Source organism: Ictalurus punctatus, chromosome 25, assembly GCF_001660625.3.
Source record: "Ictalurus punctatus breed USDA103 chromosome 25, Coco_2.0, whole genome shotgun sequence".
NCBI lineage: Eukaryota > Metazoa > Chordata > Actinopteri > Siluriformes > Ictaluridae > Ictalurus > Ictalurus punctatus.
Genome location: NC_030440.2, coordinates 5452375 through 5477543, shown reverse-complemented (window position 1 = coordinate 5477543; position 25169 = coordinate 5452375). Strand labels below are relative to the sequence as shown.

At 39.3% G+C, this 25169-nt stretch overlaps 2 protein-coding genes across 10 annotated transcripts in view; one reads left to right on the top strand and one right to left on the bottom strand.

Annotated features, from left to right (window-relative positions):
- magl (MAX dimerization protein MGA-like) overlaps window positions 1-19979 on the bottom strand; it is a 28472-nt gene extending 8493 nt beyond the window's left edge. For 2 of the 9 annotated variants that reach the window (XM_017456435.3, XM_047150850.2), the window contains exons 1-20: window positions 19588-19979; window positions 16459-16556; window positions 12951-13967; window positions 12067-12703; window positions 11832-11931; window positions 11574-11681; window positions 11338-11472; window positions 10268-10375; window positions 9623-10173; window positions 9272-9515; window positions 8688-8860; window positions 8358-8501; window positions 8200-8248; window positions 6897-7265; window positions 4343-4518; window positions 3928-4228; window positions 3140-3403; window positions 548-2730; window positions 322-422; window positions 48-81 (exon numbers count right to left, since the gene is read on the bottom strand). In XM_017456435.3, the coding sequence (XP_017311924.2) occupies window positions 48-81; window positions 322-422; window positions 548-2730; window positions 3140-3403; window positions 3928-4228; window positions 4343-4518; window positions 6897-7265; window positions 8200-8248; window positions 8358-8501; window positions 8688-8860; window positions 9272-9515; window positions 9623-10173; window positions 10268-10375; window positions 11338-11472; window positions 11574-11681; window positions 11832-11931; window positions 12067-12703; window positions 12951-13879 (6606 nt within the window). In that variant the 5' untranslated portion in view covers window positions 13880-13967; window positions 16459-16556; window positions 19588-19979. Of the gene's footprint in view, window positions 1-47; window positions 82-321; window positions 423-547; window positions 2731-3139; window positions 3404-3927; window positions 4229-4342; window positions 4519-6896; window positions 7266-8199; window positions 8249-8357; window positions 8502-8687; window positions 8861-9271; window positions 9516-9622; window positions 10174-10267; window positions 10376-11337; window positions 11473-11573; window positions 11682-11831; window positions 11932-12066; window positions 12704-12950; window positions 13968-14085; window positions 14258-16458; window positions 16557-16740; window positions 16799-19587 lie in introns of all 9 variants that reach the window. The other 7 variants (XM_047150844.2, XM_047150842.2, XM_047150847.2 and 4 more) reach the window with 7 other exon arrangements.
- Window positions 19980-23678: 3699 nt separating this feature from the next.
- Window positions 23679-24593, top strand: LOC124626324 (uncharacterized). The gene has a single exon (XM_047151128.2). It carries the CDS (start codon window positions 23679-23681, stop codon window positions 24591-24593), a length of 915 nt encoding a protein of 304 aa, XP_047007084.1.
- Window positions 24594-25169: the final 576 nt, after the last annotated feature.

Sequence of the window (25169 nt, the reverse complement as noted above, 5' to 3'; positions counted from 1 at the left end):
GAAATACATTAACTTGGCTTGAGGTTCTTTTGTATAGGTAATCTTACCTTTTTTCTCAATTTAGCTGCTCTCTTTGCATTCCTGTGTGAATAATGCACATTGATCAGTTATAAAGCACCACAGAGCATTTGCATAAAATTGGAAAAATAGGAGCTGTAATAAAATGTTTCACTCCACTACAGACCATGATTGGGGCTAAAGATTTCTGCTATTGATTTGCCATATTATTCATAAATTCTTTTTTTTTTTTTTTTTTTTTTTTTTAATATTTGCCCGCTGCCAGAAGAAACAACACAAATCAAGTAGATACTGAGGTCTTACAATTTATGCCTGGTTTCATCTTTTATCATGTCTATAATCCATTTTCCATCATTGTCCTCAAACGACTCAACGTCAACGTCGTCTTCATTAGATATGTCCGCCTAGGATTCGAAAACAATTTCAGCAATAAAAATATATCACATTTTCTTGCAGTTCTTACAATTTATATATTAAAACTATTTGTAAAAAAATATATATATACAGTTATTAAAACTGGGCCACTTACACCATCATCTGTTGTTTCAGTGTCACTAGTGGAATTATTACTGGACTCCTCTTCATCACTATTTGAGTCATCCTCACCATAATCACTTGAACTGTCCTCATCTCGGTCAGACTCGTCACTTTGATCTTCCTCTTCACTCAAGTTCACCACATCCACGGTAATTTCTTCGTCACACAGCTCTCCTACTGCCGTCTTCAGCCGATTGCTCCTATGCTCCGCTTCATCTTTTCCCTCTCTTAAATCCTGCTTATTTCTTTTGAATGTCTTAGTACAATTGTCTGACAGGTTGCCAAAATCATCTGATTGGCATGGGGATGATTTATGGACATTATGAGAAAAGGGTGAAATGTTTTTCAGGCCGGTTTTCTGACACAAGGAGGCCGTGTTTAGCAGATGTGCTGTAGGTGGAGAGTTCATCACAGGTGTCTGACTATTCAGTAAAGCGCATGAAGCATTACTAGCAACGTCAATATTCTCATGACTGTCTTCAGCATGCAGTGAAGCTATAGTGTTGGGTTTCGCTGGATAATTACAAAATTCCTTATAATTAAGGATTTGAGAAATATTTTCTGAACCCAAACCTTGCTTACTCGGGTCACTGGAAAAGCCGGACACTGTTTGATACGTATTGGGCTCTTCTTTATTGATCGGTGGTAAAATATTCTCTGAGCCAATATGCTCTTTAGCGACATCATCCATGAAGGAGGAGTCTGTCCTGGATGAGTCACTGCATGATTCTATTTTAATAGAAACACCGTAATTATTAGCAGAGCCAAGCCTTTGTTCCCTGATAAGAAAGTTATCAAGAAGTGTATTCTCCCCTGCTTGACTGTTGTAACTTTCTATTTTACTGATGCGTACAGTGCTATTTTCAGGTAGAAGGCCTTGGTTCTTGATGTCAGGCTCATTACCAACCAAGTCTATCTCTGTTGGTTTGTCATATGGCTCACTTTTAATGAGAACAAGGGGGCAATTTTCTTGAACCATAACTTGTTCTCTGATATTAGGGGAGCCAAAGGATATCCGAGGTGGCTCAATTTGACTGATATTTGCAGTGTTGGAGATAGCTTCATTCACGAATGGATCACAGACTTTTCCTGGGTCATTATTTGGCATGCTAGACTTCAGATGTTCATGGGCATGAGAGCTTTCAGAACATGCATCTTCTTCAGGTAGCAAACCATTTTCATGTACGTGGGGGGGTTTTGGAGTCTGTTTTACATTAAAGTGGAGTTTATCTTCATAAAGACATTCATTACTGCTACTAAAGTCAGCTTTAACAGTTCCTGTTGTTGACTCACTGGCTTCCTCTGCAGCTTGGCTTCCAGCAGCAACATCCGAATTCTTGTTCAGCTCTTTATTCAAATCTTCAGTCTCCTCTTCATCAGCAGAGTCTATCCACAAAATTCGCTCTGCTCCGTTGGGTGGCCAATCATCCGCTTCGTTAGGTTCCGAATCAATGACATCACTTTTGTGTACAATCTCAGCACCTTCAGGTACCCAATCATACTTGCCTAGACTCACTGTATTTACTGACTCAGAGAAGTGTTCCACAGGCTCATCTTTAATAACACCTTCTGAGGGAAAGCCATGGTTGCTCTGGCTTAAGCCAGCTGTAGCCCCCTGTACAGAGTTACAATTTGATGTTTCGGAAGTAAGTGGTTTTGTCATGCTGTCTGAGACCTGACTGTTTTGTTCAAGACTCGGGGAGCCACTCTGTAAGAGAGATTTTTTCATGTTTTCATCATTCTGTGGGATTTCGGCAGGATGAGAAGCAGCTGAAGTGACATTTGCAGGAACAGCTGGCACAGCAGGGTGAACGAGTTTTATCAAGGTGAAACCTCCAGGAAGCACCAAAGTAGAAGGACTGTCAACGGAGGGTTCAAGAGGCTTATCACCATGCTCAGATCCTACAGGCTTCCCCTCACTATTAGGGGGACATATTCGGAAAGAGAATGTCCCTGTTTTACCCGGGAAACTTGAGTGTAAATGAAACGCTGGCATGCCATTGGCAATGTTCATGCCACTCTTTGCTGACAGAGAAAACACTTTGGGTGCGATGACTGGGAAAGGCTTGGGTAACACTGTTGTAAGCGGAGTAGAGTTTAAAGGCTTCTGAAGAGATCTGGTGTCTGCTGGCAGAGAAGAATTATAAGCTGATTGCATAACCTTTGAAGTGGCACCTATACAGCCATTGCAGGAAGAGAGATACACACAAGCATATTTTGAGAAACAGTAAAAAGAACACAACCACAATGGCAATTTATACCTTTGTTACACCATAGGAATAACACTTCTGCCAAGCAGAGTGAAGCCACAGCTTCCATTAACCTCGCACCGAATCCTAATCAGCTACACTCTTTAGTAACATATCAAATATATAAATTATACTTAGTGACATTTTAACAGACCTCCTAACTACAAAATGGTTAGTTAAAAATGTACTAGGTTTCTATACGGGTTATGTAACGAGTAACAGTTAATACCGTTTGCGCTTCCCATGTAAATCTTTATATCCACTGCCTAATTTCTAATGTTTCAACAAAGTTTTAAAAAAATACTATACAACGGAAAGCATGAAAGCACACCAACCTTCAATGGCAGAACCGGGTGGTGGCTGAACAAGAGGCCCAGGGCTGATGGGCTGGAGTTGGATCATTTGGCCATTGTACTGACACAAAAAGTTCGACCCTTGCATTCCTGGTGCAGCCTGCAGAACCACTTGTTGGCCAGGTGGGAGGGTGGAACTAGTAACAGTTTCTGCTGAAGGAACAGCTGCAGAGTTGGAAGGTGTTAATGACACAAGAAGAAATCTGGTGCCATCAGGCACAGTGGGGGATTTGCAAAGGTCTGGGCCTAGAGGGATAACAGAAACAGCATCCTTAAAAGATTCTGTGTGTTCTATAGGCAAAAGACCTATGATTTATGAGCAACGTGAATACTTAATATTGGACAATACTGTCTTAATTGCAAGCAGTATGGCCACTGTATATTTTGCAGTAGGGGGAGATGTACAGATTACAGATTAATTATGCTGAGAACATGGCCCATCCAGTGGGCAACTATCTAACTTGATTAGTCCATACATCAAAGCATACTAAATAAACATTAATAAAGACCAAAGGTTAGCAGACATTCTAGAAAAGTCAAAGCATACATAGTACTGGGAGTCAGTTTATGTCCTTCTAATAAAGGTTTTCATGCAGTGGTTCAAATGATTTCATATGTGTGAAAGGCAGCTCATATTTCTGTCTCAGACAAAAAAAAAAAAAGCTCAAGTCTGAAAAGGTTGTTGAGTAAATTTTCTACAGTCCAGCAGAATGTACATTATAAAGTAGAGAAACATCATTACAGGTGTTGTGCCATACAACATTACTTACCCACATGTTTTGAAAGGGCATTCGAGGGACTTATGTTTGATCTTCTGTCTTTGGAAGCGGTGCTCGGTTCGGGCGCACCGGCTAAAGGAGGTCTGGCTGCAGCAAGACTTGAAGGAGTTTGATTTGAAACATTTGCCACTTTGGGAGGACAAGCTCTGTTGATAATATATTCAATTTTAGGTTGATCTCGAAGTGTAGACAGTAGCCTGCCAGTGATGAAAGCTGCAACGCGATTCACTGGATGTAATGCTCCCAGTTGGCCCAGCAGGAGTTTTGCTTGAGTGTATGTTTTGCCATTTACCTGCAATTCAGACATAGAAGACATCATTTAGACATCATTTAATCAGCAAAAAAGAAAAGGGAAAGGCACCGTCAATTTTCCGTCAAGTGTCTCAATGTTGTTAAGACAATTTACCTTAATTTGACCTTGTGTATGGCTTCCTGGTTTCTTTTTATCTGCCTTGAGACAACCAACAGGAGCAGCATGTGTGAAGAAGGGCCAAGCCCTTAACAGTCTCTTACTGGGTAGCTTTTTTTGTTTCTTTTCCACCAAGCCACTACTCTTTTGCACAGAGTCAGTGTCAGCGGCTGCTGTGCAAGACGTAAAACAGCATCGACATCATTTACAGGGAGTCACTCAAGTTCAAAGTGTTATTCTTATGTTCTGTATCTCAAAAGTGAGTACACTCCTCACATTTTTGTAAATATTTGATTATACCTTTTCATGTGACAACACTGGAGAAATGACACTTTGCTACAATGTAAAGTAGTGAGTGCACAGCTTGTGTAATAGTGTAAATTTAAAATAACTCAACACACAGCCATTAATGTCTAAACCACTGGCAACAAAAGTTAGTACACCCCTAAGTGAAAATGTCCAAATTGGGCCCAAAGTGTCTATATGTTGTGTGGCCACCATTATTTTCCAGCACTGCTTTAACCCTCTTGGGCATGGAGTTCACCAGAGCTTCACGGGTTGCCAGTGGAGTCCTCTTCCACTCCCCCATGATGACATCACTGAGATGGTGGATGTTAGAGACCTTGTGCTTCTCCAGTTTCCGTTTGAGGATGCCGCACAGATGCTCAATAGGGTTTAAGTCTGGAGACATGCTTGGCCAGTCCATCACCTTCACCCTCAGCTTCTTTAGCAAGGCAGGGGTCATCTTGGAGGTGTGTTTTGGGTCATTATTATGCTGGAATACTGCATACTGCTCAACTTCAGTATGTCAAAGTACATATTGGCACTCATGGTTCCCAAAATGAACTGTAACTCCCCAGTGCCGGCAGCACTCATGCAGTGGTGGGCTGGGTTTTCTTTTGTCTCCTCCCCCTTCTCTAGGCCCCGCCTACTGCACACGTCACGTTCTGGATTGCTAATGGATGATCACGTCTTGCCCACGCCTGCTCCGGCCTTGTGCGACAGGATTGGTTGCCTGCACGTTTCCGGAAGTGTACTTAGGCCTCGTCAGTCTCCATCCCAGGGCAGATTATTGCCATTGCGTTGTGTGTAGAGAGAAGTGCTTTTCGCCTGTGTATGACCTTATGCCTGTTTTGACTTTGTTTATGCTCTGCCCCGTTACAATTCATGCGATACCCGTGTGTGTGTGTGTGTGTGTGTGTGTGTGTATGTATGTATGTATGTATGTATATGTGTGTGTGTGTGTGTATATATATATATATATATATATATATATATATATATATATATATATATATATAAAACACAATTTTTGTTAATTAACCCACTAATAGTCACCCCTGTAAATAGTGTACGGTTAAGAGTGGTTAGTAGGAAGTCGGTGCCATTTGTGTTGATTCTTCTTTTCTCCTGTATTTGGGTTAGCTAGGGCGAGGGAAGACGGTGTATTTTTGTTTTCTTTTCTTGTAGGTTAGTTAGTTTTCTTTGGTAAAGTTAGAGGGGATTTTTGTTTATTATTTTGGCCTGGCCGGCTTCTGAAGAGTAAACCACTGTGTGTATATATAAAAGGTCCTCCGTTTGGAGAATAAAGCAAAGCAAAACGCAATCTTGGTCTCGTCAACCCTTATCTTTTTTTTATTTTATTGTTTGTTGTGGCCCGACCTAGACTGGGGCGTAACAGAATTGGGGGCTCATCTCGGATTTGAACCCGGGACCTCTCGCACCCCAAGCGAGAATCATACCCCTAGACTTCTGGGATGACAGCCATTCAGACCAATTTGAAGCAGTGTGCGGCGTATGGTCTGAGCACTGACAGATTGACCCCCCACCCCCTCAACCTCTGCAGCATTGCTAGCAGCACTCATGTCTATTTCCCAAAGACAATCTCTGGATATGACACTGAGCAAGTGTACACAACTTCTTTGGTCGACCATGGCGAGGCCTGTTCTGAGTGGAACCTGTCCTGTTAAACCACCATATGGTCTTGGCTACCATGCTGCAGCTCAGTGTCAGGTCTTGGAAATCATCTTATAGCCTAGGCCATCTTTATGTAGAGCAACAATTCTTTTTTACAGATCCTCAGAGAGTTCTTTGCCATGAGGTGCCATGTTGAACTTCCAGTGACCAGTATGAGGGAGTGTGAGAGCGATGACACCAAATTTAACACACCTGCTCCCCATTCACACCTGAGACCTTGTAACACTAACAAGTCACATGACACCGGGGAGGGAAAATGGCTAATTGGGGCCCAATTTGGACATTTTCACTTAGGGGTGTACTCACTTTTGTTGCCAGCGGTTTAGACATTAATGGCTGTGTGTTGCGTTACTTTGAGGGGACAGCAAATTTACACTGTTACACAAGCTGTACACTCACTACTTTACATTGTAGCAAAGTGTCATTTCTTCAGTGTTGTCACATGAAAAGATATAATCAAACATTTACAAAAATGTGACGGGTGTACTCACTTTTGTGAGATACTGTAATTAAATAAAACAGATGCTCTATGTTGACCAAAATTTTTTTTCTATATTGTCAGAAACGCTGTTACCTTTCTGAGCTTGTGTTTCATCGGTTTTCGGAAGTTTGGTCACAAAACCTTTTAAACTTTGGTTTCTCGAGGACTTCTTCACTGGCGGCAGCAAGTCTTCGGTCATCTCTTTTTCATCCGCCCGGGAGATGCACACTTTGTAAGTAACTGTAGAGGACCTGTTTACTCGTTTGGTGGTAGTAGAAAGTAGCTGTATTTTGTACATGCCAAAGCAGAAAGGTTCAGAGAGGAGGTTGCGGTTCATGCGCCGGAACAGTGCGCTCAGCACCAAATTCCGATGAGGCTCCCAGTTGCACTCAGACAGGATTTCCAGCATTTTAGTGGGCTGAGGCTCACTTGGCTTTATCAGAGTCTCTGTGGGATTTGTTTCTAAGTAAGGACAAAATGTAAGGAAATTAAGTAAAATGCCATAAATATAGGAAATGCCCCATGAGGATCACTTTAAAGCCTGTCAACTCATTTTTCTGTTATCTATAGCTTCTGTGGTGAATTTACAGAAGCGAAAAGAACCTTTTTTTTAAATCCCAAATCATAGACTAAAGTGACTCCTGTTCACTGCAGCTTCTTTGTGCCAGAGTATAAGAAAAACTTCCACTTCTTAGAATTTTTACCATTATATATATATATATATATATATATATATATATATATATATATATATATATATATATATATATATATATATATATACACACACACTGTTCTAGTGTAGTAGTTTATGTGCAGTAATGGTAAGTAGTTCTACCCATTGATTTATTTATTTTTGTAACGGTGAAAGACATGAGAAGCAGATTCAGAGTAACTGCAGCACCACTAAGATAATCATGAGCTACACCTAGTACTGTAAAAAGCTTTTATGGTTATGATGTTTGTGTTTTCATAATAAACACAACATTAAACAGAGACTATGAAAGACTATGACAAAGATAATTTGATCTTTCTGAGTTTCACTGGTAAAACATGTGACTCTTAATGGTTAATAAGCCACTCAGCAGGTAACTGTAGACAGTTTAAATAGCAACCACTAAAGCTTGTTTAATGCATTTCATTAAACAAGACATGATATGCACATTACTCCTCAGTATAAGCTTGGTGTTCCTAATAAAGCTGTCAATGAGTGTATATTTCTGTGTCTACCACTGAGTATATCTACCATTGGTGACATCATCAATCACATCTTTTTAACATCTGGAATCATGTTGCCAAAATAAATGGGATTTCCACAAATTGTCATGGGTAATTTATATCTTATACTTTTGTATAAGGGCACAATATGATGAAATTCAAGATCGCAGATGCCAACCTGGTGTTTTTTGAGAAGAAGGTGGTTCACCGGCTTCAGCTACTTCATTCTAGAGAAGAAAAAGCACACCGTCACTTAAAGAGTTACTTGGAATCACTAAAAGGAAATTTAAAATGTGCTTTTCAAAAACACCTTTGATCACTCTCCATAATACTTACAAGCTGTTCAGGTCCTGTCATTTCTTTTTTGGTAGGGAACATGTGTATCTGAGGTGGTGGATTACTGTTGTACTCTCTCACACGAGCACATGTCATCATACTCTCAAAATACAGATAAACGGGATCTTTATCTTCCTCCGGCACCTAAAACAAAGCACGGTGGACCGAGTTAAACAGGAAATCATGCGGGAAAATATGCGCATTTAAACTACAGACTTGCTACAGTTCATGTGAACATATCCAACACAATTCATGTGTGTGTCCCATAACGTCTCTACTTTTCAGTAGGACACAAATAAACTGAAATCATTAACCAGAGTTATTACTCACCTGACTAGTGGAATGGGTAAGACTGGTATGCAAACGAGACAGGTTTTTAGAAGAAATCGGAGGCGCAGGAACAAATAATGGCTCAGGGTCATGTTCTCCTGTAGCCCTTTTCCATAAGGTTGTGATACTCGGTGCAGGTGGTGGTCTGGGTTCCCTCTCTGGGTCTGCTATAGCTTTTGGGAATAAAGTGATTCAGGTTATTCATTTTCACTTGGGAGAAAAAGGATTACAATTTTAGGTAAAAGTTTGTTAGATACTTTCAGGCATTTAAACCCTTACTGGTTAAAATATGGTACTGCAAGTAAGGGGTGGAAGAACACTTTACAGAGTGGGTTGTGCTATGCTCTTTTCCAAATGCAAATAGCTTGTTCACTACCATCAACCCTGTGTGTAGCTTGACTTCTTGGTTTCTAGACTCTCACTACATTTCTCCACATTTCTAAAAAATAAAAATAATAAATCTTACACTCCATCCAGCTTTAACCAACTTATTAACACTACCGAGTGTTCATCAAATGTATCGATAATCAGTCATTCGTATTGGTCACAAGTACGAATTTACTAGGGAATACAAGAGGACTTACGAAAAGCCAGTACTGATCTCTTCCTGCCTCGCAGAACATTTGCTGCCTCTTTTGGAGGGTGGAGCAGAAGAACTTTGTGCTTGAAACAGTTGCAGTCAAACATGCACTCAACTCTCCGACAGTGTGTAGGCCCTCGGATTTCCCTGTCCAAGCTATCACACATGCAGCCCAAACGACAGAAATCCTCAGAACATGCATTTGCAGCTTTATGGTGCATGGGGAACCCAGGCCTTTTACCCGATTTCTGAAAAGATTATGAATGACAGCTTAGGACAGAATTCGTTCACATGTAGTGATGAAGCATAGATTTAGTAGCAATTATTGCCACATATGGTTCTCAGGAAAGCTTACCTGGAAATTAAGCAGAGAAGTAAGAGCAAATTTTGCTCTCATAGTAGTGATGTGTGTACGAACTTTACCATGAAAGATTGCCTCTTTCTCCATCTCTTCAAGCATCATCTGATCTTTTACTTTTACAGGGATCCATCTCAGTTGAGACTTGCCAGGTTGTTTCTTCAGTCCACGTCTAGAAACAAAGCTCATGGATCTGTTGGCTTGAACTGTATGTCGATGCGATTGAAACGGATGTGCAAATGTTCTCCTTTTCTTTTGAAATCCTACTGGAGACAAAGGTACAGCAGAGCTTGGAGATCTTCTAGGTGAAGATACGGGCTGGATTTTGTCCGTCGGTTTAGTGCAGACCTTGCTTGATGAAATAGATCTAGTCTTGAGTAAACTATCCAGGGTAACTACATAACTGCTGCTCTTCGAAGGTAGCTGGTATGATACTGGCAACGCAGAGCATTTGGAAAACACAGCAACACGATCGCTGATCTGCTGGGCCTCGTTTTCAAGATATGCATCCAGCATTTCACTACAGAATGCTGAACTGTTTTTCAGGCCTATTCAAAAAACAGAACATTTCGAAATCAAAACTGTTCACCTGACCAGAGACATACTGGTGTTGAAATACTTGTTCATATAACAAGTCCTTACCTTCAGGTGCATTCTGTACTGTGTTGGTCTTAAATTTCTCTCTCCACCCTTTTATCTTTGTGGGATCATTAGTCTTCCCAGTCCGTGACACAAAAAATCCAGCTGCATCTAAACAAGAATATGCATTGCAACTTTTCTCTGTATCTTGTGCAAATACAGTGCCCTCCACTAATATTGGCACCCTAGGTATGTATGAGCAAAGAATCTTTTACAGCCTTCTTTGCTCATATTTATCAAGGGTGTCAATATTAGTGGAGGGCACTGTAGCTAATTTGGACAGTTTGGACATAACTCTTATCTGCACCAGAGGAATAAACTGTAGTAATTACATGTTACTAATTATATAATCCACATAATGGATCAGTAAATTAACATCTGTGATTTGCAAACTGATTTCTTTTTGGTCGACATTAGGGGGGAAAAATGGCCTATATCTTTTCTTCCCAATAAACGTGTTGGCAAAATGTACCAACGTGGTAATCATAGTAAAAATAGAGAGAATGTTCAGACTAAACTTTATTAGATGGTGTCAAAAAAAAAACCCAGTAAAGTTTTGCACAACTGTCTCCTCCACAGAAGTCTTGTGACAAGCTGTCTAGAGCCATTAGAACAAAATTTACTGCTCAAGATTTCCAACTCCATCTGAATGTTTACATCCCATGCGCTATCCCTTACCTAATGCATGTCTACTGAGACGAGTGTCCTTGTATAACTTGATGCAGGAAACGGTATCCAAATAAACACACTTAATACACTTAAATACACTTGATGTGACAAAGGTTGTTTATTATACTGATTCAAATATACTTGCTTGTTTACTGAAATTATATAATCCCTTACATGGTTTGCCACTTAGCCTAATAAGGATGCATTATGTTTCAGTTATTAAATTGGTGCGGAATAGTCATCCATTTGTTTATTGAAAATAGTGAGTAATCCGTTACTCGTTCTGACATGCCTTCAAGTACCGTACTACAACGATACTTTTCTAAATGTTCATCTTTGAAGAGCCACTCACCCTGCAGGAACACGCATTAACAATTGACAGTGCAAACTAATATTTTACACACCAGGAGAAGACGACAGGCTCGTGGGATTCATTTTATCCGAACCCTCGTGAATAGGTGGGGGATGGGGCAAGTGCACACCAAGGTACTGCAAGTCTATAGGTAACTTTGGATCCAAAAGGCTCAACTTCATGCCAACTGTAAACATAATAAATAACAATAATAAATAAACAATCTTCACTTTTAGCACATCGACCCATAGGTCAACTCTTAATAATAGACACACATTCTCAACACACCGTCTTGTAGGCGTGGGTGAATGACCTGTCTGTACTTTTGCTGTTTTAGATGAAGGAGTAAAATGTTCTCCAATTTGGCGATCCTTTCCTCTATAGAAAGACTGACATCTATAGTAACACAGAAGAAACACAGACTTGCTATGTGTTGTGTGGATTAGATTTGAAGAGTTCCTAGGAATAATCTCACCAGACTACTTATCGTTGTAATGAACAAGATTTAAGGCAAAAACTCAAAAAGTCTGAGCATTTCTTCATTACCTTCAGCATCATGATTATCTGACTGGTCATGTGTTGGAGATGGTGGAGGCACAGATGTTTCACTTTCTTTTATGTTTTCAACAGGAATATTTAAGGCTTCCTTTGGAATAAGAAACAAAGAAATTGTCACCTCAAGCCATTATAGAGAAAAACATGATAAATATATTCACTTGGTTCCAAATAAGTCACAAAGCACTTTAATTCAAAGATCAGAAAACGTATCAGAAAATCATACCTTTGCGACAAAAGATACAAACAACATTCCCTCCACATCTTCAAGGTCTGGTTGCAAAGGAACATTAAGCGGCACAACCGCAGGAGGGGATTTTGCATACTTTGCATTAGACCACCTTTTAGATTTAGCTTTCCTGCTCCTTCGATTACATCTATGTCCTGGTTTATGCTCGTGTACTTGACTACCATCAAGGAAAGGTGGTCTGGGCAGGGAAACAGCACCAGACTCTATTTCTCCCCGAGTCTGAGGACTCGGAGTAGCCATGGATGATTTCGTAGGCGAGTCACTGTTTGCGCAGATTATTTGAGACTTAACAGCATCCTTAGAAGCCTCCGAAGATCTCGGATTTTCAGTGCTGCTTAACTGAGGAACTGGTTCATCAGTGCTTGGCAAGGGTTCTTCTAAAGACTCAGTTACACTTGGTTCAAAATCCAAAGGTGCTACATGCTCATCCAGCACAGGTTCCAGAGGACATTTATTCACAACAGCTTCATTTCCTCCATCATTCTCACTGTTATCAGTATTCTCTTGGCACAAAGCCATATCAGTTGGGCAACTGAAATTGGCAATTCTCATTTTAGTAAAGATCCCCTCTCCTTCTTTAAGAGATGCTGATCCTGGATAAACAACCTTTCTTCTGAAAGGACAGAAAGAAAATATTCAAATGTCAAAGGCAACTGTTTAATCTAAAAGTCCTACCTGTACATAATAATTTGATTATAATTTTCAGCTAAGAGCTCAAATTCCCCCCCCCCCCCCCCCCCCCAAAAAAAAGGAATTCCCAAATCAGGTTTCAAAATACAGTCCCAAATTAATGAGTTGCAAAAATGTTTTTCAACCATCATATTTAAAATAAATAACTAAATAAAAAAACCTTCAACTACCTGTTGTCTTGAATGCAGGTTGGGGTTTTGCTCTTTACTGCACCCTCTTTCTGCTTTCCACTTACATTCTGGGCCAAACTTAGAAGAGGAGATCGGAAGTGTGTACCAGCAGAAGAGCAGAGCCTGAGTTTGTCTTGCAGCAGACGAATGCTCGGGGTGTCTTCTCTGAAGGCCATTGCAAAAGGGTTACAGTCAATTTTAAGCTGAGTGATCTGGGGGTTCTGGTAGCTGGTGACTGCATAAAACTCCGTTTGGGGGAAGCTGAATAACTTAACATTTGGACCATCAAGTGCAATAGTCCTTTCTGAATCTGGATCCACAGGAACAATATGCAGTCGCGGTAGGTAGCGGTGCATTGGACGCAAAAGCACGCAGCCCTCTTGGTCCAAGGAGTCATTGCTTAGCTTCACCTTGTAAAAGGATACAGGGCTATCCATCCACTGTTGGCCCAGGGCTGGGGACTCTGGATGAACACAAATCTGTCCCCGCACATGCGGCTCATCCACTGCAACAGGCTCCCATGTCTTTCCATTCCATTTGTGGGTAAAATCATCTAAAGACATGATTTCCATAACCAGAAAGTACTTCCTTTGTGGATCTAATCCACTCAGTCTAAAGCGACAGCAAGGGAACATGCGCCGGCCTTGCTTTGTGAGGATCATCTCTGTGCCCAAGCTGTGAAACCGACTCCAAACCGATTCATTCTCCAGAGTAGCTTTAATGTCCCGGCTTGTGTGACTTTCCTGGGTAGAGCTTTGAGTAAGTGTAATAGGGGACAAGGTAACTCGCTGGTTTGCTTGGTTGTTGCAACACTCATCAATTTCGCCAGGCTTCAAAACCACAGACACTGAGTGTGGAGTGGAGACTAGACAAGCATTTCCTGGCAATCTCTCCTTTTCCAATGTCAGTTCAGTTCCTTCACCCTTCATGGTGTAAGCAATATTAAAGCCACAGTCAATCCTGTAAAGGGCAGTCTGATTCTTTCACCCTAGAGCCAGACTTTGTTTGCTAGGCATCCTATTGAACAGAAACACATATTTATAAAAAAAAAAAAAAAAACAGTATGACTGAGGTAAGATAAAACAATGACAGAACACTTGGATATCACGTAACGTCTAAAATCAATACCCGTCACCTGGTGCAGGGTCTTTGTGCAAACAGGTAAGTTGTAGTCACATAACATTTAAGTTTGTAATTATTGAAAGTAGTCCATCAGTTGCTATTCATTTGTCTTTGATGTTACTGCTGTGTTGATAAAAGACGACAAGCTCAATCCAGCCAGGCAACAGCAGTCCTGTGGGCAGAAACTGAGCACCAGGAGGCCGGACCAGGATTAATGACGTACTAACAATGCAGGTAGGTGTAATAAAGTGACCAGTAAATGTTTTCCAAAAATTGAATTTACGGTGCAATTTGCAGAGTTTTCGTGCTTTTTTGCAGAAAATTATACATATAAATTATTGTCACAATACCATAAACATATTTCACGTTAATATACCAAGTAGTATCACGATACCATGCAATACTGTGTTAATTCATAAGCATGGAAAATGGTAATAAAAAAAAAAAAAACAGAGGAATGATTTGTCAATTTACTTTGATTTGTATTTAAACAAAAAAAAATGTATAAAGAGAAGGTGTTTGATGTTTTACCTAATCAACTGCATAGTTGTTTTTGTTTTTAAGGTAAATGTTTATTTTGAAATTTATGTACGCAACACGTTCTAAAAAACTAGGGGCAATTTAGGACTAATAGTGATGTGACAAGTTGAAATAAGAAGGTGATGTGAAACAGGTGAGGCAATCGTCTATTCATAGTATATAAGGAGCCTCCAAAAAACAGCCTAGTACTTCAAGAGCAAGGATGTGTCGAGGCTCGCTAATCTGCCAACAGTTGCATTAACGAATAATCCAACACTTTGAGAACAACATTCCCCAAAGACAAATCAGTAGAATTTTGGGCATTTCACCTTCTACAGCGCACAATATAATTAAAAGATTCAAGGAATCCGGTCAATTCTCGGTGCGTAAAGAGCAAAGCCAAAAATCAGTTCTGAATGTGTGTGATCTCCGATCACTCAGACTTCACTGTCTTAAAAACCGTCATGAGTCTGTAATGGATATCCTGACATGGGCTCAGGAATACTTTGGTAAACCTTTGTCATTCAACACCATTCGCCGCTGCATCCACAGATGCAAGTTAAAGCTTTACTATGCAAAGCAAAAGCCAAACACCACTGTCCAGAAGCACCGCCGACTTCTCTGGGCTCGGTCTCGTCCGAGATGGACAGTAGCACAGTGGAATCGTGTTTTGTGGTCAGACAAGTCAACATTTCAAATAGTTTTTGGACAAAACAGCCATCATGTTCTCCGAGCCAAAGAGGAAAAGGATCATCCAAGCTGTTATCAGCGTCAGGTCCAAAAGCCAGCGTCTGTCATGGTAAGGGGGTGTGTCAATGCTCATAGCATGGGTAACCTGCACATCTGTGAGGGCAGTATTAATGCAGAAAGATATGTGCACATTTTGTAGCAACATATGCTGCCATCCAAAGCAGGACAACACCAAAACACATTCTACTTGGATTACCAGTGCATGGTTGTGTAAGCAGAGAGTGTGGGTGCTAGCATGGCCTGTCTGCAGTCCTGACCTGTCTCTGATTGAGAATGTGTGGTGCATTATGAAGCACAAAATAAGGCAACAAATGCCCCATACAGTTGCACAGCTGAAGAAATGCTTAATGGATGAATGGGGGGAAATTCCACTTGCTACACTTAACCAGCTGGTGTCTTCACTCAGCGCCCAAACGCTTAATAAGTGTTATTAAAAGAAAAGGTAATGTTACACAGCGGTAAACAGTTGACTGTCCCAACTTTTTTTGGAGTGTGTTGCAGTCATCAGATTTGAAATGAGTGTATATTTTCAAAAATAAATTAAATTCACAAAAACATCAAATAATGTGTTAATAATGTATTTTCAGTATAGTACAGGGTGAAGTAAATTTTCAAAGTCAGTTTTTTTTTGCATTTTCCATACTGTCCCAAGATTTTCAGAATTGTGGTTGGCCAAAATGAACCAAATTTACAGAAATAAGGGGGCTGCAGCAGGGAGTCATATTTTAAATGATTATTTTCAATAGAACACGAATACAAACACTTTAAAGTTATTTATAATAACTTAATAATTCAAGCACTTTTTAGGCACCGCTAGATAGAAAATAGCTATTTCCAAGGTTTTCCAGCACTCACAATTCAAAAAGCCAAATTCAAGTACTTCAAGCACCTTGCACGAACCCTGATTTTATTATTTGCACACAGCGTTAGCATAACGTTAACTTGCTTGGTAGCAAACAGGAAATCTTTAAAGCTTAAGGTAAATAATTTAACTTAAATGAAGTGTCACTAACCTTTGTGTATTCTGCAAAAGCAGTGAGATGCGTCGTTTTAGCGAAAGTATTATTAACTGCCGCACATATATTACTTATGGTACTTCTTTACTGACATTACTCACCGTATTAAAAAAAATACAGTGGAATCGGCTGTATTTTGAAGCTTTAGAGGGTGTGCATTGACGTCACTTTCCCGCTGGACCACGCCCCCTCGGCCAGACTGAATGGGAAAAAACATACAGTAAAATGGCTGGGTTTAAAAGGGAAAGCTGCGAAAACACTAGTATAACTAACGATTATCAGCTTAAATTAAAGGCAGTTGGACTTGACAGTGACCCTTACAACTTGCCCAAGAACCTGTGATCCATAGTCCGGAAATCGGTTTTCCTGACATTTATATGTACCTGAAGCCTGAAGGCATACAAAAGTCTTGACGCTCGGTCCTACTTCAAGGCGTGTTTTCTTGGAGAAATTAAAGTGACAAGAACACCAATAAACATTCTGGTTGTATGTACAAATATTTCTATTTCTTATTCTATAATTTTATCTGGTAACCCCTAAGCTAGCTGGTCCTAGTTTGTAGCTAACAAAGTTTCCACTTACTAACGTTACACATTTGTGAAGGTAAAACACAGTCAGAATGAATGAGCCTCCATTATTCAACAGTGGAAATAGGCAGTGTTTAAAAAGAAATATGTAGCAAATGATTCATCATTGTACAACATGAATACCACATGCCAAAACAACTTACACTGCTCCACTTAGACACAATTCGATCACAGCAGCTTTTTCCCATTTTAGATGCGTTTCTGTTTTCACTGAATTCACACTGTACACTAATGCTGACGCTGTCTTTTTGTCACTCAGTGGGCGTGTCCGCGGCGGGTTCCGCCTACCGTGAAGTCATGTACATACCCTCTATACTACTGTAGTATTGGTATACCCTGCAACCCTATTATTTATATTATATATTATATTATATTATATTATATTATATACGTACACACACACACCATATACATGTATGGTCATCTATGTAATTCGTTAGATCTGAGTCAAATCAAGCTAAATGCTCGCAAAATAAATAATCCTCTTGCATGTTTTAACATTCATTCAAAACTTCAAACAATTTTTTTTTTTTATCAAATCTAGATTTGTAAACTGTTTCACATGGGGACATGCGGGAAAGTAAGAGAAATACAGCACATTACAATAAAGTTATCAGGGCAGAGAAAAGTGCTCACTGCTCTTCTGCTGTCAGGTTGGTGTGTGTAACATCTCTAAGACTCTAAAGATGCACACTGGAATAAAGTTGGTTTGACGGACATTCGATATTCACGAATATGTGGAAATTAAGGGACCGTCTCTAAAGTTACAAACGACATTGATAAACACGTTTCTAACTTCAATAGCATTTGAAGGGAATGACTTACAGTCACACGTCCAACTGTAAAGTGTTCATCTAGGTGTCAGCAATAACGCACACCTCTTTTTTTATATTTATCAAAATAAGCTATTAAGTCACATTAATATAAAATTTTTATATTAATTGTGTATGTATTGTGTATGGGCCCATTCGGTAGTGAAATACATGGCAATATTTGATTTTTTGGGGTATTTAATGCGATTTAAATCACATTAAATACCCCAAAAAATCAAATATTGCCATGTATTTCACTACCGAATGGGCCCATACACAAAATATACCATAATTTAAAGCTCAATAGCATTAGAAGGGAAGGATGTAGTCACACAACCAACTGTAAAGTGTTCGACTAGGTGTCAGTTATGACGCACACCTTTTAGATTTTTGATATTTAATCCTACAATGCATGAACCAAAAAAAAACCTTCACAAATGCATAAAGGGGGTCAAAATGACCCGTACGGGATTGAGTGGTTTTCTTAAAAAAATAGATGTCCTATTAATGAAATCATTACACACACAAATATTATATTATATTATATATATATATATATATATATATAAAATTGATAATTTCATTAATCTTTAATTAATTCATTAATTTAATCTATTAATGAAATATATTTATATATAAATTATTTCATTAATAGGACATGTATTTTTTGAACAAAGAAAATCACTCAATCCCGTACGGGTCATTTTGAACCCCTTCATGTACTCGTGAAGGTATTTTTTTTTTTGGTTCCTGCATTTGCATTCCACAAATGCTATTGAGCTTTAAATTATGGTATATTTTGTATATGGGCCCATTCAGTAGTGAAATACATGGCGATATCTGATTTTTTGTGTGATTTAATAGCATTAACAGTTGGTTGTGTGTACTGTACACTTTAAATAATTGTATATTTTGTGTATGGGCCCATTCTGTAGTGAAATACATGTCAAATTTAAATGTGTTTTAATAGCTTATTTTAATACATATCAAAAATATAAAAAGGTGTGCATCATACCTGACACCTAGATGAACACTTTACAGTTCGTGACTTTAAGTCAGGACGTGTGACTTTAAGTCATTCCCTTCAAATGTTATTGAAATTAGAAACGTGTATAACAATGTCGTATGTAACTTCAGAGACGGTCCCTTAATTTCCACGAATATCAAACGTCACACCAACTTTATTCCACTAACCTACACTTGTATGAAGAGTTACAGCTCATCTCTGTACAGGAAAGCAAAGTACACTGGACAAAACTAAAGCGTACCGCTTCTGTGATTAGTCTAAAAGACAGAACCACAAACACTCCGCCGTTTTTCTAGCTGTGTACAGTTTCCCATTAGTCTTTAAGTAAAGATACAAAACCATTATGTTAACCACTAGTTAGCCATCTCGCTAAACATGTTACGAATCCAACTTCAACACACACTTCCGGTATAAATACATCTTGACGATCCTTGCATTAGAAACTGGAAAAAGAACACGACGAATGCGCGTAAACTCACTGTGTAGAACAGCACTGTTGCTAAATGGACTAAATAAGAAGTATTTCAAGTCCGTATTCTTTAGAAACATGAGCATTGTGCACACAGGGTAGAAATTATTTTAGCTACCTGATGAGTTAGTTAGCTAGCTAGCTAGGTAAGTAGGTAAATAAGTACTGTAGCTAGCTATTGCTAATTAGCGCTGCTAGCTAGCTGCTCTTTGCAAAAACAAACCTAAGCGCACGGCTTCATGCTAATACATGTGTAGATACAATACACTTCGGTCGAAATGTACAGTATTTATACATTTTTGCTGCTAAATAAAGCAAATAAAGCATATTGTTACCGTGCGAGCTGCGCAAAGCTGGACAACTTCGACGAAGAACCCAAACTCACCAATGGTGGCTTGTATGGAGCTGAAATACACGCGACTGACTGCACATGCGCGCAAACCAAGACAGCGCGTGATTCCCGCAGAAGTCCAACGCGAAGCGGGAGTCCCGCTTTTTGCACGCGCTTCAGAAAGGAAACAGCGCGCACGCATTCCGTGGCCATGAGTTTAATTTTTTTTTCTAAGCGCGCGTGTTTTATCTACAGCCCACTTGCCTTTCATCGTCAGCACCGCACACGTGCTGAAAGTGCTCCACGAGTTTCTTCGCCGTATTTCGGCTTCATTGTCTCTTAGTACCGAACTGTACCGTGCATTACGTCAACTGTAGCGCGCGCACACACATATATATATTTATATATACACACATGCGTGCGCGGCCTACGGGCGTGACGTCAGCGCAGCCATGGCGGCTCGCACAACCGCGCAGGCTCTTTGAGGAGAAGAGGAATCCCCTCCAAGGCAATTTCTATTGTGTTCGCTCTACATTGAAGACATTTGAGTTTGAGATCAAAATATGAATATGAGATGATAGAGCAGTATTTCAGCTTATGAATATTTCTACACATCTGGATGTGTTAAACAACTTAGAACGTGACACCTTGTGTTTGAACCCACAATTTTTTTTCAAGTGATCAAAAATATTAGAACGTGTGACTGAAGGTGTTTCTTGCTGCCCAGGTGTGCCCTGTTAAACTGATTGCCTATGAAGATTGCATTCATTGTTAAAAAGGATAAACCAGCATCAAGACCAGAGAGCTATCTATGGGAGAAAAGCAATCCATTTTGAAGAAGAGGGAAAATCAATCAGAGGCATTGCACAAGCATTGGGTATAGCCAGTACGATAATTTGGAATGTCCTGAAAAAGAAAGAAACCACTGGTGTACTAACAATCAGACATGAAACAGGTTGGCCAGGGAAAACAGCAGTTGATGGCAGAAACATTGTGAGAGCTGTGAAGAAAAAAAAAAAAAAACAGTTAGTGACATCACCAACAACCTTCACAGGGCAGGGGTGAAGGTATCACAATCCACCATTCAAAGAAGACTACAAGTGTAGAAATATAGAGGCCATACCACAAGATGCAAACCACTCATCAGCAGTAAAAAATAAATAAATAAATAAAAAACGGAAAGCCAATTTGGAATTTACAAATAAATGAAGAGATGAGCCACAAAGGTTTTTTAAAAAATCAGGCCGAAGTGTGGAGAAAGAAAGGATCTGCTCGTGATCCAAAACATACAAGCTCAACAGTCAAGCATGGTAGAGGTAGTGTCATGGCTTGGGCTTGCATGGCTGCTTCTGGAACAGACTCACTAATCTTTATTGATGATGTAACTCATGATGGTAGCAGCAGAAATAATTCAGAAGTCTACAGAAACAATCTGTCTTCCAATTTACAGAGAAATGCATCCGATCTAATTGGGAGGAACCTCTTCATGCAGCAAGACATTGATCCAAAACACATTGCCAACTCAACAAAGGACTTCATCGGGGAAAAGTGGAAGGTTTTACACTGGCCGAGTCAGTCACCAGACCTTAAGACAGTTGAGGATGCATTTCAACTCCTGAACAGGAGACCGAAGGGAGAAACCCCCTGAAACAAACAACTGAAAGAAGCTGCAGTACAAGCTTGGAAAAGCAACACAAAAGAAAAATGCAACAGTTTGGTGATGTCAGTGGGTCACCAGCTTGATGCAGTTATTGCAAGCAGGGGATATGCGACCATATATTAAGTGTTATTTACTTTAATTTACTTTAAGACTAATATGTTCCTATACTTTTGCTCACCTAAAAATTGGGTGATCTGCCACCAAAGGTGCCTTGTTTTATCTTTAAAACATCTAGATGTAAATATCAGGAAATAAAATCAATGTATAGTGAAAACAATATAATTCGCCTTGCAATCATTTCAGAGGGGACCGTAAGCTAATTGTAATGTCCCATAAAAAGTCACGTTTAGCATTTGACCTACATGATTGTAGGGCTGGATTTAGTTCATGTTCATATAAGCAAATTGAGAGCAAATTACATTTCAGAGGGTTTATTGCTCACCAGTTTGCTTATTATTATTCCTTCAAGCACAGTAAATATATGCAATAACAAACAAAAAAAAAAGTCACCATCAGCCTACTGAATGTAACCAACATCACGAAATGTAAGACATTATTTATCAGTTATTGATGGGTAATGTGTATGTCTTACATATGTGAAAATGGTCAGTTAATGAAAATGATTGTAGGTCTTTAAAAAAAGGATCATTATTAAAATGATGTTATGCCCTGACTCAGTGTATGCTGGATGTGAAGTTTGGCTATTTTGGTACATTTTAGTAAAACACCCATATGGTTTGCAATTAGTTACAGTTTAGTTCCACTAGGTGTTATTTAATGAGTGTTTATGAGTGTGCCTATGAGTGTGCATCATGAAATTTGCTGAAACCAGGGGTTCCCAAACTTTTCCAGGGCAAGGCCCCCCAAATGTCATTAACATTTGACTGAGGCCCCCCTTTTGCAAGATGTCTTTAAAACACATTAAAAAATACAGACTTCTGAATATATCCCCCTTTTTTTATTAATAATTACCTCTTTCATCTTTACATTACATTACGAATTGATTGTGTGTGTGTGTGTGTGTGTGTGTGTGTGTGTGTGTGTGTGTGTGTGTGTGTGTGTGTGTGTGTGTGGTTGTCTGAGAGTGAGAATCATGTATTTATTTATTTTTCACACCAAATTGTTCAGGCCCCCCGGGCGCCCCCTGGCGGCCCCCACTTTGAAAACCACTGGCTTAAACCACACCCTAAATTGTAAAAAAAATAAATAAATAAATAGATAGATAGATAAATAAATAAATAAATAAGCAATATAATTCATAGAGTATATTCATGTAGCTAATTATTTTAAGACAAACTACTGCAACTATTTTGAAATGAAAGTACTGACTTATAGATATTCTATCTCTGGACATTAGGCTGGACAATATGGACCTCATGGAATATATTACTATAAATGAAAATAGGAGTGCTCAGCCTAAAATATCCCTAGTAATCCCTAAGGTATATAGGGTTAAACAAAAGTAAAGTTAACTAAGACCTATTTACCATCTTATAGGTATGTAAATATTTGCCATTTCTTGCCATAAATGGTATAAGTAGTCATTTAGGGTCACCTGTAAGATTTCAAGGTAATTTGCCACAGTCTACTGTTGCATTATGCTAGATAGCACTGCATTTTATTCTGTGCTTGGGTTTGGCTTCTGCAAAGACTCATGTAGTTATGATACTCTCTTACACACAAACTGTAATTATCCTGTAATACAACATCCTAGAATCTGTTTCCTAGAATGAGAATACTTATTTTATATTGGTGAGACAATGTGTCCAGGCAAGGACACACTTTTGCATGCAAATATTAACTTGTTGTCGTGTAACCTGCTGTTGAAGCAGTGACATTATCTACCCTTTATACAACATCTGGTTTCAAGTAAATCATCTGTAATTATACTGTACAGCATCACTACTCAGCTAAATCCCGAATGCTGAATTAAAGCTTACGGTGATAATTTGCGTTAGGCTGGAGTTAAATGAAAACAGGTGGAGTTGTTAATATGAACACTTTGTTGTGTAATAAACTTTCGGTAAGATAAACCTGTTCTATGTACATTATACGGTAAAATAATGACTCAGGTGTAACTTCATGAATGGGGTCTCAGTGACGTTCACACACTGTGATATATTACCTACTCAGTGCTGAATACAGACCAGTAAGCCTCATGGAAAAACAAGGACATCGAGTGCTTTGATCATCTCAAGATAGGATGACAAAGCTCTGAGGCATCAATTATATGGCTCCCAGTCCTCTATAGATCCTTCAGCTTTTCCTCAAGTCCCAATTAACCAGTGAGCAGCCAGTACATTTCTGTAAGTCTCTTGACATCAAGCTCTCTGATTCACTGAGGCAGAAAAAACGGTAGAGAAGGCAAATGTACTAATTGTGCAGCATCATTCTGCAGTTACAGACTACAGACAGTCATCTAGCACAGTAATCTGATGGAGCAGAGTGTTTTCCCCCTGTTTGTGCTAAGGATCATAATTTCTGTCATTGGCATAGTAGGAAATGGGGTCTTGATCATATCAATCCTCCACCTGACACGAGTGAAGACATTCGAAATTTTCCTGCTTGGACTGGCTATCACAAACTTTGCGGAGATTATGCTTGTGGACATCTATGATGCCATTGTCCAATCTATACAAACCGTAAGCATTTTGTCCTGTGTTGCGCTAAAATTTCTAAATATCTGTGGAGAAAATGCCAGCATCTTTTTCACAGTGCTTATCAGCTTCTACCGCTATCAGAAGATACACAACGCTGCCATGCGGATAATCGCACCTATCTTTATGGATAGCAGGGAAGCTGCAATTGGTCTTAGTATGGGATGCATTTTGGTAGCTGTGCTTTTAGGTCTGCCGACTTACTTCATAAACCAGGACACTTGGCATATGGAAAATTCCACTACAGAAGTCTGTCCAGCAGATTTTTTCCAATGTTCAGAAGTTCACTGTCCCACTGTAAACAGCATTTACAAGAACCTTTTTATCACCATCTGTCATGTATTGCCTCTCATCATTGTCACATGGACAAGTGTCTTAATCATCAAGATTTTAATAATTCAGCAAAAGGCGGTGGATGCACTGCATGAGTCAGATCCAGGTGCCGTAGCCGTCCACCATCATCACGAGCATGATGTGTTCCACCGGAGCACCATCGGCATCCTGGCTGCAATGACACTCTTCCAGGTGGACTGCATTTTGTATCTGATTCTTCACTTCGTGTATAACCCATATGACTTTCCTGCTTGGTCAGAGCTGGAGTTCTTCATCACGACGCTTTATACAGGTATCATCCCCTATATTTATGGTACGGGACATAACTTTTTCAGCGTGAAACATTTCATGAAAGCATAACCCTCCCTGCAGTTCTGAAAATGGAAATTGGCATAAGTAATGAGCAAATGTGACAATTTCATTGTATTACTTCAAAAATACTGTTATTACACTAATATGTAGCATAATAGTTGTTTTCAAAATTGTGGGGTTTTTTTTTTAGGTATTTTATTCCATCATTAACTAGAATTTAGATAGCACACATTGTTATGTGAATAGAATATACAGATATATTTATTTGAAGTGACCTTTATTAGTGCTGAAATAACGGGTAGGATATTAAGTTAAATTCTTTTATCAGTGTCCCATTAGACATTAGAGCATCCCATGTTTTACTGCTTTTATTATTTTTTTCTCATGTTTTTTTGTTCATTAGTATTCTCATGTTTGTTTGTTTATTTAGTTAATTAACATTTATGTTTACTGACTTTTGTATTACTATTATTATTATTATTATTTTTATTACTACTACTACTACTGCTACTACTACTTTATAATAATAGTTTGAGCCTGACCTTGTGTTCCTGTCTGCATGTAGTTTTGCATGCTTGAAAGGCGTGTGTGTGTGTGTGTGTGTGTGTGTGTGTGTGTGTGTGT

Coding starts and splice junctions, on each gene's coding strand:
- LOC124626324 (XM_047151128.2), top strand. CDS start 23,679: ATGGAGCAGAGTGTTTTCCCCCTGTTTGTGCTAAGGATCATAATTTCT.